Genomic DNA, 17916 nt, shown 5'->3' on the forward strand with positions numbered 1-17916 from the left:
ATAGAGAGTAGCACGGTGTGTTTAGATAGAGAGCAGCACGGCGTGTTTACATAGAGAGCAGCACGGTATGTTTAGATAGAGATCAGCACGGTGTGTTTAAATAGAGAGCGGCACAGTATGTTTAGATAGAGAGTAGCGCGGTGTGTTTAGATAGAGAGCCGCACTGCGTGTTTAGAAAGAGAGCCGCACGGTGTGTTTAGATAGAGAGCCACACGGTGTGTTTAGATAGAGCCACACGGTGTGTTTAGATAGAGAGTAGCGCGGTGTGTTTATATAGAGAGCCGCACGGTGTGTTTACATAGAGCCACACGGTGTGTTTAGATAGAGCCGCACGGTATGATTAGATAGAGAGCCACACGGTATGTTTAGATAGAGAGCCGCACGGTATGTTTAGATAGAGAGCCCAACGGTATGTTTAGATGGAGATCAGCACGGTGTGTTTAAATAGAGAGCGGCACGGTATGTTTAGATAGAGAGTAGCACGGTTTGTTTAGATAGAGAGCCGCACGGTGTGTTTACACAGAGCCACATGGTGTGTTTAGATAGAGCCGCACGGTGTGTAGATAGAGAGTAGCACGGTGTGTTTAGAAAGAGCCACACGGCGTGTTTAGAAAGAGAGCAGCACGGTGTGTTTAGATAGAGATCAGCACGGTGTATTTAAATAGAGAGCAGCACGGTGTGTTTAGATAGAGAGCAGGACGGTGTGTTTAGATATAGAGCCGCACGGTGTGTTTAAATAGAGAACCACACAGTGTGTTTAGATAGAGCTGCACGGTGTGTTTAGATAGAGAGCCACACGGTGTGTTTAGATAGAGCCGCACGGTGTGTTTAGATAGAGAACCGCACGGTGTGTTTAGATAGAGAACCGCACGGTGTGTTTAGATAGAGAGTAGCACGGTGTGTTTAGATAGAGAGCTGCACGGTGTCTTTAGATAGAGAGCCGCACGGTATCTTTAGATAGAGAGTAGCACGGTATGTTTAGATAGAGATCAGCACGGTGTCTTTAGATAGAGATCAGCACGGTATGTTTAGATAGAGATCAGCACGGTGTGTTTAGATAGAGAGTAGCACGGTGTGTTTAAATAGAGAGTAGCACGGTGTGTTTAGATAGAGAGTAGCACGGTATGTTTAGATAGAGAGTAGCACGGTATGTTTAGATAGAGCCGCATGGTATGTTTAGATAGAGAGCAGCACGGTGTGTTTAGAAAGAGCAGCACGGTGTGTTTAGATATAGAGCCGCACGGTGTGTTTAAATAGAGAACCACACAGTGTGTTTAGATAGAGTGCCACACGGTGTGTTTAGATAGAGAACCACACGGTGTCTTTAGATAGAGAGTAGCACGGTATGTTTAGATAGAGCAGCACGGTGTGTTTAGATAGAGAGTAACACAGTATGTTTAGATAGAGAGTAGCACGGTATGTTTAGATAGAGAGCCGCACAGTATGTTTAGATAGAGAGTAGCACGGTGTGTTTAGATAGAGAGTAGTACGGTGTGTTTAGATAGAGAGCCGCACGGTATGTTTAGATAGAGAGTAGCACGGTATGTTTAGATAGAGATCAGCACGGTATGTTTAGATAGAGAGTAGCACGGTATGTTTAGATAGAGAGCCGCACAGTATGTTTAGATAGAGAGTAGCACGGTATGTTTAGATAGAGATCAGCACGGTATGTTTAGATACAGAGTAACACAGTATGTTTAGATAGAGAGTAGCACGGTGTGTTTAGATAGAGAGTAGCACGGTATGTTTAGATAGAGAGGAGCACGGTGTGTTTAGATAGAGTAGCACGGTATGTTTAGATAGAGATCAGCACGGTATGTTTAGATAGAGATCAGCACGGTATGTTTAGGTAGAGAGTAACACAGTATGTTTAGATAGAGAGTAGCACGGTGTGTTTAGATAGAGAGTAGCACAGTATGTTTAGATAGAGAGCCGCACGACGTGTTTAGATAGAGAGCCACACGGTGTGTTTAGATAGAGCAGCACGGTGTGTTTAGATAGAGAGTAGCACGGTGTGTTTAGATAGAGAACAACACTGTATGTTTACATTTAGAAGAACCATGCGTTAGTTTGGGAGATAGAGGGATCGTTTAGTAGTTTGGGAGTTAGAAGGATCGTTTAATAGTTTGGGAGATAGAGGGATCGTTTAGTAGTTTGGGAGATAGAGGGATCGTTTAGTAGTTTGGGAGTTAGAGGGATCGTTTAGTAGTTTGGGAATTAGAGGGAACATACACATTGGAGTGATACATTAGCTGAAATGCTTAAATAAAATAATCATATTTTTCGGTCTACTTGCCAACTTGTCCTACACGGACTTAACGGCCATCTTCCACTGAACCACAGGACTGGAAATGTAATCAGGACGTCAAACGGAAAACCTCGAATATCCGAAATAATCTATAAATTATTGGTCCCGGGTAAAAAATTAATTCCTGCCTTGCAAAGTTCAGGAATTTGCTTATTTTTTTAAATGAATTGGGGCCTTTCCATCTATCTACTAGATTACAAAGTAAACATAACATGCATATGAAAATGATGCATACATTTCATTTTAGGTACCTTATCTATGATACTTCGGTTTCAAGATGGCGCTGTACACAAATTCTCCTTACATTTCGTGTAATACGCCCCCTGGTGAGAGAATGGTATTATCCTAAAAGGATTCTAGGGCTACGCTCAAGATCGTCGCAGTTAGCCTAGCTGCTAGGATATATATCTAGTTACACCTTCGTACGTTTTGATGGAAACCATTTAAAAAAAATCGCAACTAATATGACGTCATAATGCACTCTTATATTTCCCGCGTTAATCGTGGCGCTATCTAGTAGTACATGTACTAGTACCGCAGCCCGGACATGCCGTTCTTTGTTTGAAATGTTGAACAGAGAGTTTGCTACATGATATGGAATTCTATTTTTAGTTCTGTATATACCCCTAAATTCCAGAGTTATTAACCAGTCTATCTAATTAATTTTTTACCAAAGGATCCTCGGATTCTAATTTCAACAGAGTTTTATTAATTTAATTCAGAACACAGCCTTGTTTGGCTTATTTAGAGATTTAGTAGATATTTAAAGGCACAGATGTGTATTTTTAATTAAGCCTGTTTTTCATAAACGAGATCTCAATATTGATGAACCTTTTCAGCACAAAATAAAGTAAATTAGCCCATCGAGAGAAAAAGTCGATACTGATTTAAAGACTTACTTCACGGATGTTAATAGATCACTCCTTATGACCTCGTTATGAATTCAACTGACACAACAGTACTCTTATTTTTTTAATTTATCTTACAACACTATGACGAGGTGTGTTATAACTAAAGATCAGGTCCTACCATTGTAGTATGCGTGTAGAGGGGGTTTAAATGTTTACATACATACGCATACACGGATATGTATAAAAATAATCGCTTTTGAACGACATGCGAAGTGGAGGATTTAGGATCAACGGAGTTGGTAGACGACAGTTAGATGATAATCGGTAAGGTTTTGATGTTTTATCGTTTGTTTACACAGGATTTGTCAAATTTGGGCGTCTGTAAACGGGCTTCACTTTCATTTTTTCTCCGAGTGAATTTTAGAAATTTATTTTGTCCCATACTTTGGTAATGTTAAATCTGGGGACGACATTGTCAAACAAGTATTTAAACTTCACTTCGCGTGATCTGAAATAAGGAAACATTTACCTTGACTCATTGAAAAGAATCGTCATTTAATATCAAAACTCCTTTGAGTGGAATATCAAATATTAGCATGTTTACGGAGAAGGAGAATTGCCCTTCCAGTGTATTGTAAAATATCTCTGGCTCGCATCATGGGATGCTCGAGACTACCCCCCCCCCCCGGACCTCCTCCTCCGATTCCCGGGGCTGTACAACAAGTAGATAACCTTTTTTCTATTTTATCTATCTACCTTTAAGTCATCTTTCAAAACATAGCACATTTTCATTTTACAGCCGACCTATGGGTAATGTCCTGTCGGTTGTATTTCTCGCTCTTCAATGTATTTAGTTGTATCCCCTCCACACACTTTATAAAAGTAATATTGAAAGTGTTACAAAAGATTGAACACTTCGATCTTCATTATAGGCAGCCAAGCTAATACCTTGTCAAATCGTACTATAAGAGGGACCCCCCCCCCCCCCCCAATTTAACTCTGTATTTGTTCTTTAATCACTAATATGTACGTGTGCATACAGGTCAAAATGATATGTAGCAAAATAAAACATACAATATATTACTGGGGTTTTATGTACTCCATAGTGTAGAAAAAACAACAACCCATTTATAATAAAGAAAAAAAAAAAGGCAGAAAAAGATTAAAAAAAAAAAGAACAAAGAAAAAAGAAAAGAAAAGAAAAAAAACCCCACGAAACAGAAAAAATACCCCCTCTCTCTCTTTCTCCTTTCTTTCTCTCTATCTCACATCAATTTAGATAATCATGGTCGACCCAGTCATTGGTCTAGGACATGATTTAAACATTACTCATGATTTCTATGTTGATATCTAGGGAACACTAGGGCCAGTCACGTTGTACTTTAATCAGCAGTCCTCCCATACATACCTGTACGGACTTTGTGATTAGTAAATAAGCTTTCACTTAATCCCCGCGGATCAGCGTTTAACCCGGTCACAGCTCCTCTTCATACGTGCCCGCAGGGACGAGGAACCCCCGATATTTTTATGTACATATACAGTAAAGAGGCAGCCTTTAAGGTGACATCAATAATTGATATCGTGTTTATTGTCATGTACCAGTAATAAGCAAATCTGCTCATTAGTGCAGAGACGTGTATTGATTAATAACAACAAATTACGGAAAAGTGTGCGTTTGGTGATAAAATTACATGTACGATACATTACATATTTATGATGAAACAAAACATCAACAAATCGCACGGCGTGATATCAAAAGGCATATATAGGCTTGAGTCACGTGACTCCGTGTTTCAAGGATTAACGTCAAACAAACTGTTCCTTGCCATGGCTGCCAAATGTAGTCTCATTAATTAGGATTTAGATTAAGGATGCAATGAATCATTTTTGACAAATCGGATGTTCAAATGTGAAATCGATGGACTCTTTCTGTTGAGGTAGGATATAAAAATCAGAAGGTATCCGAATGTTTATCTATTTTGCTGCGGGTAGTTGAGTAGGGTGGGGTGGGGGGGGGGGGGGTGGATGTGGACATATCAAAAGGAAATAAAATTATACATGTTTTGTAGACTTTGCTTATAGTTACCTTTAGACAAGTATAGCAGCCCGGAATATTGCAATATATCTGTATGCATTTAATTATATGTCGTGCGTGAATTCTTCAATATGCTACCCCCCCCCCCCCCCTCAAAACAAGCTGGATAACTACATTGGGTCATGCGTATACAATGAAACAAGCCTTATTAAACGTTATCTATAAATGCTCTGCAGTATACGTAATAATTAAATTCATATAAAAATGAACCTGCACTGTAATTACTAGATCTGGATCAGAGACACAGAATTACATGTACGACTACTTAGGGACGGGGAGGGGATGGGTAGGTGTGGAGGGGGTGGGTAGGTGGGTGGCTTTTTCATCAGTACCTGCAGGGTGAGAAGACCTTTTCCAGACAAAACAAAATATACCTGTTGACGCGTCTATAGCAGATCTATGAACGAACTCAATGGATTTATAAAAAGAATGAAATAAAAAAATTGGCTTTGTCATTTAATATCCAGCCATTAAAGTCAATGGTAGGATTGAGATGAAAAAAAATATAACGATTAACTTTAATGATGGAGGTATCTCATTGAATGGTATATTGAGCAGATCAATAAGTATGAAACCTACTTATAATAGATGAAACGGTTTAGGATCAGTGCGTTTTGTGATTAAATTCCGATCCATGCATTCATTATAAACAAAATAGGTATGCTTGAAAGCGAAAAATGATGTATAGAAAAAGTCTTTCACTATTATATATACATTTACGAACTTGGGTAAATGTGTAAAAATTTCTAACCGAATGTATTAAGACCGAGTCAATAGATTACCAAAGCAGAAATTTGTGAATACGCAATGGTATTTTTTTTTTTTTATAGATTGAAGCAGCCTTTGGGGTTTTAATAGATACAGATAGCATCTAGATATTTAGAATATCATGTCTTTAATGATAAATCCATCTTAATCCATCGTTCTGTCTTTCTTCAGAGGATGAAATTCGACACTGTCCTGATCGTCCTATCATTGATAGTTTTCGCGAGCTTGATCTCCGCCAGAAATCTTACCATGAATATAAAGTAAGTATTGTACAAAGCTTTGTGAAGTGGTAAAGTCGAAAATCGGGGAACATGATCGATTGCTTTTTCTTTTATTGTAAAATGATTAATGCTGACCATAAAAGTAAATCCACCCCGAGACAGAAGCGATAAATCAACTGCTGGAAAAAATCATTGTCTGAAAGTCGATAGGCAATGTTCCACACACAAAGGAGGGAGCTAATGATGCTTAAAAAGTATATTGATCAAATTAAAAATTACCATCTGTCCACATATTCGTCAAGGTCGATTTTATGCGCAAAAATATAGAATATAGCTATTCCTACAGCAAGATTGCTAGTGATTGATTGATTGATTAAAAATTGTTTAACGTCCCTCTCAAGAATATTTCACTCCTATGGAAACGTCACCACTGCCGATGAAGGGCTGCAAAATTTAGGCCTATGCTCGGCGCTTACTGCCTTTGAACAGGGAGAGATCTTTATCGTGTCACACCTGCTGTGACACAGGACCTTGGTTTATGCGACTGCCCCATTTAGTCGCCTCTTACGACAAGCAAGAGGTACTGAGGACCTACTCTATGCGGATCCCGGGGGAGGGGTATTGGGGACCTACTCTAATGCAGATCCCAGGGGAGGGGTACTGAGGACCGACTCTAATGCGAATCCCGGGGGAGGGGAACTGAGGACCTACTTTAATGCGGATCCTGGGGGAGGGGTACTGAGGACCTACTCTAATGCGGATCCTGGTGGAGGGGTACCGAGGACCTACTACTAATGCGGATCCCCCGGGATTAGATAGTGAGAATTCCATGATTATATATGATTTTTAATAGATACAGAATTTGATATTCGATGATTATATAGATGATTTTATAGAGATACACGTGACTTGTTTAATGTTGTTAATGATGTCTAGTTTGTTTCAGACACGATCTTGTTGGGGAATTACTGAGGGACTATGAACCCACACAGGCCCCCACAGAACACGGTGAGTACCACGATAGTGAACAATACACCACACAGGCCCCACAGATCCCACACAGGCCCCCACAGATCCCGGTGTCGGATTTCTGGCTGTAGTGTTGGAATTCTGCAGGAAAAGGGGGATTATTGATGATCCACACGCAAAAGAACTAATTCAATTTTCTTACGGGAATCCTATTTTGAGTCAGTTTTCGAAAGGGTGGGGTGGGGTGGGGGTGTGTGGAAAGGAGCCACTCTAGTTTACAAATAGCCAATAGCCAATTTATCTCTAAAATCCTGCTCTGTGTACAACTTTCCTTGTACGCTGCAATTTTTTTCAGCAGTAAACATGCAGCATGTCGACTGGTCAACGCGGTCCAGTGGTTTGAACGTTCGCTTCAGATTAGAAAGATTGCGGGTTCGAGCTTGCCGTGGACGCGTCAAATCTTAGACATAAAAATAGGACGTGATAGCTGACATTTGTGATGGAGGTACATTCAGTATTCTGCTATGGAAGGCTCGGTTAAACACAGCACGCAGACTTACATTTCAGATTGGTCACGTGAATGACGTACATTACTGATCACGTGAATGACGTACATTACAGATTGGTCACGTGAATGACGTTAACAGCGTGAATTTTGTTTGTACCAGGCAACGACCATAACCAAAAATAAAACAAATAAGTAAACTAAAATAAAACAATATTTAAAAAAAAAAACCAACCTAAAAAACAACAACCCTGTTTGAATTTGGTCATTAAATGGACTATGCATTAATTGTATAATTACTCTTCAATACGATTGGTACGTTTAGGCAAGTTAGATGGTCAAATTAGATTTTTGTTTACGCCATTTTGTTTTGAAATACTAAATAATTGAATAGATTGGTGTTTCCTTGTTGCGGAAGTTGTATGGCAATTATCCTTCAGGCAATATAGAGTGTTATCCTTCAGGAAATATAAAGCGTTATCCTTCAGGCAATATAGAGTGTTGTCCTTCAGGCAATATAGAGTGTTGTCCTTCAGGCAATATAGAGTGTTGCCCTTCAGGAAATGTAGAGCGTTATCCTTCAGGCAATATAGAATGTTATCCATCAGGCAATATAGAGTATTGCCCTTCAGGCAATATAGAGTATTATCTTTCAGGCAATATAGAGTGTTATCCTTCAGGCAATAAAGAGTGTTGCCCTTCAGGCAATATAGAGTGATGCCCTTCAGGCAATATAAAGCATTATCTTTCAGGCAATATAGAGTATTATCTTTCAGGCAATAAAGAGTGTTGCCCTTCAGGCAATATGGAGTGATGTCCTTCAGGCAATATAAAGCGTTATCTTTCAGGCAATAAAGAGTGTTGCCCTTCAGGCAATATAGAGTAATGTCCTTCAGGCAATATGGAGTGATATCCTTCAGGCAATATAAAGCGTTATCTTTCAGGCAATAAAGAGTGTTGCCCTTCAGGCAATATAGAGTGATGTCCTTCAGGCAATATAAAGCGTTATCCTTCAGGCAATATAGAGTATACTCCTTCAGGCAATATAAAGTGTTATCCTTCAGGCAATATAGAGTGCAAGGAAAATTAAATTTAAACCTATATAATTTCATCCCTTTAGCCCCCCTCCCCCCCAACCCCCTCAATTTCCGCTACGTGTTCCGTAAAGCCGAATTCAACATTCTAAATGTCCATCGTATGGGAATATTTTACGTTTCGATTTCTCTTCAAGAATCACTGGACCGATTTCAACCAGACATACCACGGGGTGTCCTTGGGTAAAGGGGATTAAGGTTTGTAGAATGGAAAAAGCGTGTAAATGGAGGAAGTGGGGGAAAAATAGTGAAGATGGAATGCAGTATTTATCAAAATAACTCATTGAAGTAGACAAAACTAAAAGCTTCCAAGAATAAAACGTAGATATCTCTTTGTTCATATCACATTGACAATCAGGCGGTGAGAAGACTTTGTATCTAACTATATATTGATAAAATCTTTAAAAGAATAGCATTAGTCAGACTTACATAGCCTCTCAGTGACGCGTTGATTCAGGTTTCCTTATATGGACTCACAATTCTGGGATTAAGGAAACTTCCTACAAACAAATCCAATTTCTGTTTTTGCATGTCTCTGTACAAAATGTGAATAAATATGCAAATCGTGTAAAAAAAAAAGAAGCAACATAAAACGGAATTAAGTCAAGTTGATTGCATTCTTAGTGTTTACTGAGTATTTGTTTTCAAAGCTTTGTTGTATATATACTATCTGTAATCACGTGATTACATTATTAGTGTTTACTGGGTATTTGTTTTCAGAGCTTTCCTGTATATATACTATCTGTAATCACGTGATTACATTATTAGTATTTACTGGGTATTTGTTTTCAAAGCTTTCCTGTATATATACTATCTGTAATCACGTGATTACATTATTAGTGTTTACTGGGTATTGGTTTTCAAAGCTTTCCTGTATATATACTATCTGTAATCACGTGATTACATTATTAGTGTTTACTGGGTATTGGTTTTCAAAGCTTTCCTGTATATATACTATCTGTAATCACGTTATTGGATTATTAGTGTTTACTGGGTATTTGTTTTCAGAGCTTTCCTGTATATATACTATCTGTAATCACGTGATTACATTATTAGTGTTTACTGGGTATTTGTTTTCAGAGCTTTCCTGTATATATACTATCTGTAATCACTTGATTACATTATTAGTATTTACTGGGTATTGGTTTTCAAAGCTTTCCTGCATATATACTATCTGTAGTCACGTGATTACATTATTAGTGTTTATTGGGTATTGGTTTTCAGAGCTTTCCTGTATATATACTATCTGTAATCACGTGATTACATTATTAGTGTTTACTGGGTATTTGTTTTCAGAGCTTTCCTGTATATATACTATCTGTAATCACGTGATTACATTATTAGTGTTTACTGGGTATTGGTTTTCAGAGCTTTCCTGTATATATACTATCTGTAATCACGTGATTACATTATTAGTGTTTACTGGGTATTGGTTTTCAGAGCTTTCCTGTATATATACTATCTGTAATCACGTGATTACATTATTAGTGTTTACTGGGTATTGGTTTTCAGAACTTTTTTGTATATATACTATCTGTAATCACGTGATTACATTATTAGTGTTTACTGGGTATTGGTTTTCAGAGCTTTCCTGTAGATATACTATCTGTAATCACGTGATTACATTATTAGTGTTTACTGGGTATATATACTATCTGTAATCTCTTGAGCTCTTTCCACGTATTGATTGATGTTGCTTTAAGTGTATGATGTTACTAAATAAGTATCGACAAATACTCTACAGTAAGCAAACTTCCAAACATGCCCGAATCTTGTCAAACAATGTGAAAATTGGAACTCTTCAAAAGGAGGTACAAATGGTGTTTTGTGGCAAGTGTTTTTTAAGTTCTTCATAAGACTATTTAGGAAGAACCTTTAAAAAAAGTCAAATACATGCGTCAAGTATCGAAAAATTGCATAACTGCATAAATGACAGAGAGAGGAAGGGGCCACTGAGAGGGGGGGGGGGGGGGGGGTCATTGGTAGTACTCTAGATCTTCAGTCAGATTTATGATGATATTGAAAAACAAGAGAACTTGAGTGTTGATGGTGCTTCATATGAATGAATTATAGAGTTAAATCGATTATTTGGAAAATAATGTACTTGAATAATTCATTTCGAAAAATGGGCATGGATAAAAAAAGAACTGTCGTTCGAATGAATAATAGAAATAAATCAATTATTTGGGAAATGATATACTTAATATTTCATTTTTATAACTGTATAAAAACAGTGTGCTTCATTTATAAAGGCTGACAATGAGCTCTGGGAGATTTATTCCAGTGGGACACCTGGAATCTATAAATCATTTCTAACCCGACGACCTGATCTTATCTTCACAATAACAACAATAATGGAAATCTGCTCCCCCTCCTCTTAATTTTGTTTTAATTTATTGTACTGTATTCCCTTGTGCCGAAGTGTTCGTTACGTATCGTTTAATCTACTTGCAGGTTTTTTTTCCGTGTATGTAGTTTTAATTTACTTGCAAGTTTTTTTTCCGTGTATGTAGTTTTAATTTACTTACAAGTTTTTTTTCTGTGTATGTAGTTTTAATTTACTTGCAAGTTTTTTTTCTGTGTATGTAGTTTTAATTTACTTGCAAGTTTTTTTTCCGTGTATGTAGTTTTAGTTTACTTGCAAGTTTTTTTTCCGTGTATGTAGTTTTAGTTTACTTGCAAGTTTTTTTTCCGTGTATGTAGTTTTAATTTACTTACAAGTTTTTTTTTCCGTGTATGTAGTTTTAATTTACTTGCAAGTTTTTTTTTCCGTGTATGTAGTTTTAATTTACTTACAAGTTTTTTTTCTGTGTATGTAGTTTTAATTTACTTGCAAGTTTTTTTTTCCGTGTATGTAGTTTTAGTTTATTTGCAAGGTTTTTTTCCGTGTATGTAGTTTTAATTTAGTTACAGGTTTTTTTCCGTGTATGTAGTTTTAATTTACTTACAGGTTTTTTTTTCCGTGTATGTAGTTTTAATTTAGTTACAGGTTTTTTTCCGTGTATGTAGTTTTAATTTATTTACAGGTTTTTTTTTTTTTTTTTACGTGTATGTAGTTTTAATTTACGTTCCATTTGAGAATTGTATGATTACACTCATCTTTAGGCGCCACTAGCTGTAGATGAAGTGACACAAATTTTGCCCTCCATGTATGCATGACGTCCGGGTTCAAAACAATGGGGGTTCTTGATCTTGTTCGTGCGAACACCTACCGTAAATTTTCGAGGTTTGTCTAGGGGGCAGTTACTATCTATATTTTCCTATATTTTACTTACAGACTGTTCAAACCACGTCCTTGATAACTTACAGACCGTGAAAAACGTGCAATTAATTTCTGTATGAGATCTGGGACAGGTGGAAGTTGTAGCAATATCTTAATATTTCTCTAATGCGGACCTTCAACAGTGAAAATCTGCAAATAATTGAAACCAAATAGTGATTTTAAAACCACCTGGCAGATTGAAACATGACACTAGCGGCGTACATTCTCTCTCTCTCTCTCTCTCTCACAAAAAATAAAAATGAATGCGTTATATGCAAATAGATTTCTTCAGGTTTAAAACTTAGGTAAATATCACAATGCTAGAGAGAAATGAAATGTCAAAAATGGCTAGAAATGTGTTCGAGATAAATTAATCCGACTGATGTTACTCCTAGAAGTAGAATTACGGTTAAATTCTGATCGTTTTATGTATCTGATATCGGAGCGTAGTTAGAATGTTAGATGAGTTATAAAATCTAAACACTAAGAATCTGTAATTGATAATTAACATTTGTCTCACTTATTCATTTTATCTATTTACATATTTGATTTATTTCTCAATCTATTTCAATCATGGTTTGATTGTTTTTGTTTTATATTGTTCCTTCTTATCCAGGGTAACAGATTCTTATGAACTGGCTAATACGGTGTCTAGAGGCATCACCCTCCATCCCTAGAATAGGTTTCAGTCTTGCATGACCAGAAGTTGTTTTTGTATTATTGTATCAGTTGTCATACTCGTACACGTGTATAAGATGTATAGGTCCGATATCTAGCTTTGCGATTAGGCCTGGAATATATGAATTGCACATGTATTTTAAGTACACGCAGATTAAATTTACAAAAATAGCAGAGCAGACAGGATCATTTCGTTTTCACTTTTGGATGTATATAACAGAGCAATGAATCAATAATCATGTAAATTGTAGAACTCGTATTCCATGACGATATCATTTTTGGATTTTTTCTATTTCCTAAATTAAAACAAATAATCATTAGCGTTTTTTCCAACGTGTTCGTAAATCATTGAGCTAGTAAGTAAAAATGAAAGTTTTGATTTATTCAATTAATTATTGATGATTAAAACTGAGACCTGCGTCGGACATGAACAATCGCATTACATTGAATCATAATCATGTCTTTCTCAATTTTGTTTTAAAATGAAGTATATCAGGGCCGTAAATTACATGGAGGCGGAGGAGGCAGCTGCCTCCTCCAACTTTTGAGCCAAAAAAATTAAAATTTAAAGTTCATTAGAATTTATGTTGTTTCCAATAACTAAGAACATGATACCTCCCTTAAAAAGCAGTCCAAATCTTTCTTTTAGAATGAGTTAGTCAAGTAACATCTTAGAAGGCCCTAGAATCAAGGATTTTGCACGAAACGTGTTCAGTGTGCACACAATGTGCCCAGACCCCCGCCTAATTTCCTGCCTCCTCCAAATTCAAGGTTAATTTACGGCCCTGTATATTATCATTATATTGAATATTTTTCGTGTTTAAACTACCCCCAGAAAGACCCGAATGATGCCGAAAAAAATCAGAGCGTGCAGGGCATGTGTACTGGTTGGTGCAGACTGTTTACAAAGCATGCAAGTCACGCCTATTGTTTCATAAAGTCTGATGTAATACTATGACACCGTGTCAAAACCATTTTGTGCATGTTACGATGAACCAACATTTCAGTGAATATGCTAAGAACTGTGTACATGCGTTCAGTGTAGTGTTATAACGATATAAATTTATCTATCATTGGGTCAAATGCTGTCTGACGTGTTTCATACCAATTGATGCCGTTCTTTAGACAGATTTTGACTACGGATTACTCCATTTACTTGATCGAGATATAAAACTCACAGTGAGTGTGACCGGTCTACAGGCACATGATGCCACCTCTGGTACGGTACATCCAGGGGTCCGTGTTTGCCTAACTCACAATTTTTCATCCCTTATTGGAGTTATGAGTGATCACTGTTCGTTATCTTCACCTTTTAATTGTCCTTTTCTGATGACAGGGGTTCCGGTGACAGATGAAGTCCAACTGTACATTCTTAGCATTGATTCCATCAGCGATTCCAGCATGGTGAGGGGGAACAACATTTTATGTTTAGATTCTTTCAAAAAAGTCTAGTATCATGATTTGAAAATTTGGAAAGGAAAAAAAAGATGGAAAGCAAAACAAACCTAGAATTGCAGCATATCTGATTACTGCAGTATATACTACACAGTACTATATTTAATCTGATGACTACAGTATACTACACAGTACTATATTTAATCTGATGACTACAGTATACTACACAGTACTATATTTAATCTGATGACTGCAGTATATACTACACAGTACTATATTTAATCTGATGACTACAGTATACTACACAGTAATATATTTAATTCTAGGACTACGACATGTCTTTCTACCTCAGACAAAGGTGGTACGACCCCCGTCTTCAATTCAACGCTTCCCTGGGTATCGATGTTTTAGAACTGGATCCAAAACTCATGGAAAAGATATGGGTGCCGGACATCTATATCATTAATGAGAAGACGGCGAAGATTCACGAGGTGACGGTTCCTAACAAGATGATGTACCTGTACCCTAACGGACTGGTGCTGTACAGCGCGAGGTGAGATGGGGGCTTTTATTCACGAAACGAAAGTTTACTTTTGAAATTCTTTCATTTGAAGTAGTTCATTCATGAAGTGAAATTTGCATGTCCAATCAAGCGAACTGACACGGTGTTATTGGAACGGTGGTAGATGTTGCCACATCCTGTTTTATTGACTCACCGGAGTTTTCCTGATCGCGTGTCGTCCGTCGTCTGTCTGGCTTTTAAGTTTCACCGGAGCTTTCCTGATCGCCTGTCGTCCGTCGTCTGTCTGGCTTTCAAGTTTGTTCAAATGAAGGGACATGTCCTTTTCAAAGGGGAAATAATCACAAAACTGCAAAAATATAGGGTTAGGTCATTTAAATATCTTCTTAAGAACCACTGGACCAGAAGAGCTGAAATTTACATTGAAAGCTTTCTGATATAGTGCAAATTCAAGTTTGTTAAAATCATGTCCCCACAGAGGTTGGATGGGGCTACAGTAGTTTTACTTACAAATATATAGGAACTATCTTTAAAAATCTTCTTCTCAAGAACCACTGGGTCAGAAGAGCTGAAATTTACATTGAAAGCTTTCTGACATAGTGCAAATTCAAATTTGTTAAAATCATGGCCCCAGGGGGTATGATTGGGCTACAATAGGGAATCAAAGTTTTGCATACAGGGAGAATCTTTAAAAATTCTTCTTCTCAAAAACTACTGGGCCAAGAAAATGGAAATTTGCAGATTCAAGTTTATTAAAATTATCGCTCCCGAGGGTAAGATGGGGTGACATTAGGGGATCGAAGTTTTACATACAAATATATAGGGAAATATTTAAAAATCTTCCTTCTCACGAACCACTAGACCAGAAGAGCTCAATTTTATAAAGTTTTCTGACATAGTGGAGATTCAAGTTTATTAAAATCATAGCCCCAGGGGATAGGATGGGCCACAATAGTGGATCAAAGTTTTACATAACTAATAAATAGAAAAAAATCTTTAACATTTTTCTCCTTAAGAAACATTGGGCTAAAGAAGTTAACATTTGCATGGCAGCTTCCTGAGATAGTGCAGATTGAAGTCTGTAAACGTCATGGTCCCCGGGGGTAAGATGGGGCCACAGTAGGGGATCAACATTTTACATACAAATATGTAGGGAAAACCATTAAAAATCTTCCGAAAAATCACTGGGCCAGAAAGATTTACATTTACATGAAGCTTCCTGACATAGTACAGATTCAATTTTGTAAAAAAAAAAAAACCACGGCCCCCGGGAGTAGGTTGGTGCCAAAATAGGGATCAAAGTTTTACAGGCGAATATATAGGAAAAGTCTTTAAATATGAGCCAAGGTTACTCAGGTGAACGATGTGGCCCATGGGCCTCTTGTGTTACTTTTGTAATTGTGTTGCTACATCAGGGCATATATTGTTGTTCTACACGTGTTGTTACATCTCGGCAGGTGTTCATTACGAGTATGGGACACGTTAAAGCTGTACAATGTAAATAGTTGCCACATTATCATGAATATATGGATTTGTCACACAGTTCTTATTCCATCGAGAATTGATTTGCTTGGTAACCGTATTTCTAAAACATTTTTAAAATTTCAAGGATCGGGTAGGTTTGGGGATGCTAAGTTAAACACGGATTTGTTTTGTAAGTTAACATAGTCATTTATATTGAATTGTTTGTTAGAATGTTAGGTTAGTAATTTAACTGGGCTTTTTTTCATATAGAAGTCGTGCACCTGTGTAGGGTTTTATTGAGCGAATGACGTACGTTGAATGATCTTTTATAGCGTTAGATAAGTTATTGACGTGAAATGGCTATTTACGGTATCATATTCTATAATGTTAGGAAACTAATTTTAATGGAATTTTTTTGATACTGTTATATGGATGTTTGACATGGATTACATTGGTGTGGTATTTAGATTGACATGTTTTATGATCGTTAGTGGAATATTTACGTGAACGTGTTCTGTTAGATCTCTTTTTCTAACCTCGAGTTGTGGAGCATCAGGCAATGTTACAATATTTTGTGACTATAACTCTGCATTGCGTTGTAACTGACCACTGTAATAAATGTTGACCATACTCCTTATTGTTTTATGACTGACCACTGTAACAAGTGATGACCATAACTCTTTATTGTCTAATGACTGACCACTGTAACAAGTGATGACCATAACTCTTTATTGTCTAATGACTGACCACTGTAATAAATGTTGACCACAACTCTTTATTGTTCTATGACTGACCACTGTAACAAGTGTTGACCATAACTCTTTATTGTTTTATGACTGACCACTGTAATAAATGTTGACCATAACTCTTTATTGTCTTATGACTGACCACTGTAACAAGTGTTGACCATAACTCTATATTGTCTAATGACTGACCACTGTAACAAGTGTTGACCATAACTCTATATTGTCTAATGACTGACCACTGTAACAAGTGTTGACCATAACTCTATATTGTCTTATGACTGACCACTGTAATAAGTGATGGCCATAACTCTTTATTGTCTAATGACTGACCACTGTAACAAGTGATGGCCATAATTTTTTATTGTCTAATGACTGACCACTGTAACAAGTGTTGACCATAACTCCTTATTGTTTTATGACTGACCACTGTAATAAGTGATGACCCATTTCTCATCACAGCCTCCCCGCATTAAATAGAATAACCTCGTATTCCCACCCCTCCTACTCGCTTATTTTTTCGGGCCGTAATTTTGTCTTTCACCAATAGGTAACGTTTTAACAAAGCGTTTACCTTTTTCATCACCAAGGTGTTGGAGATGTTTAATAAAGTATTTACGTTTTTCATCATTAAGATGTCAGGAGTGTTTTAACAAAGGGTTTACGTTTTTCATCATCAGGATGTGGGGACTGTTTAACAATATTAATGTTTTTCATCATCGGGGTGTAGGGAATGTTTAACAGTGTTTGGGTATCAGGAGTGTTTAACACTTTTTACGTGTTTCATCATCAGGCTCGATTCAGGGTGTAGGGGATGTTTAACAATATTAATGTTTTTCATCAGGTGTCGGGAGTATTTAACAATGTTTAAGTTTTTTCTCATCAGTGTATGGGGAGTGTTTAACAGTGTTTACGGTTTTCCTCATCAGGGTGTGGGGAGTGTTTAACAGTGTTTACGTTTTTCATCAACAATTTATCGGGAACGTTTAACAGTGTTTAGGTTTTTCCTCATCAGGGTGTGGGGAGTGTTTAACAATGTTTAC

At 37.2% G+C, this 17916-nt stretch overlaps 1 protein-coding gene across 4 annotated transcripts in view; it reads left to right on the forward strand.

The window, feature by feature from the left end:
* Positions 1 to 17916, forward strand: part of LOC125674354 (glycine receptor subunit alpha-1-like) — a 30064-nt gene that overhangs the window by 1376 nt on the left and 10772 nt on the right. Inside the window, exons 1-5 of one of the 4 annotated variants that reach the window (XM_056159577.1) lie at positions 3203 to 3483; positions 6194 to 6282; positions 7190 to 7251; positions 14088 to 14155; positions 14473 to 14699. In XM_056159577.1, the coding sequence (XP_056015552.1) occupies positions 6197 to 6282; positions 7190 to 7251; positions 14088 to 14155; positions 14473 to 14699 (443 nt within the window). In that variant the 5' untranslated portion in view covers positions 3203 to 3483; positions 6194 to 6196. Of the gene's footprint in view, positions 1 to 3202; positions 3484 to 3633; positions 5097 to 6193; positions 6283 to 7189; positions 7252 to 14087; positions 14156 to 14472; positions 14700 to 17916 lie in introns of those variants that run through there. The other 3 variants (XM_056159573.1, XM_056159574.1, XM_056159576.1) reach the window with 3 other exon arrangements.

This window comes from Ostrea edulis, chromosome 3, assembly GCF_947568905.1.
Source record: "Ostrea edulis chromosome 3, xbOstEdul1.1, whole genome shotgun sequence".
In the NCBI taxonomy this organism is placed as follows: domain Eukaryota; kingdom Metazoa; phylum Mollusca; class Bivalvia; order Ostreida; family Ostreidae; genus Ostrea; species Ostrea edulis.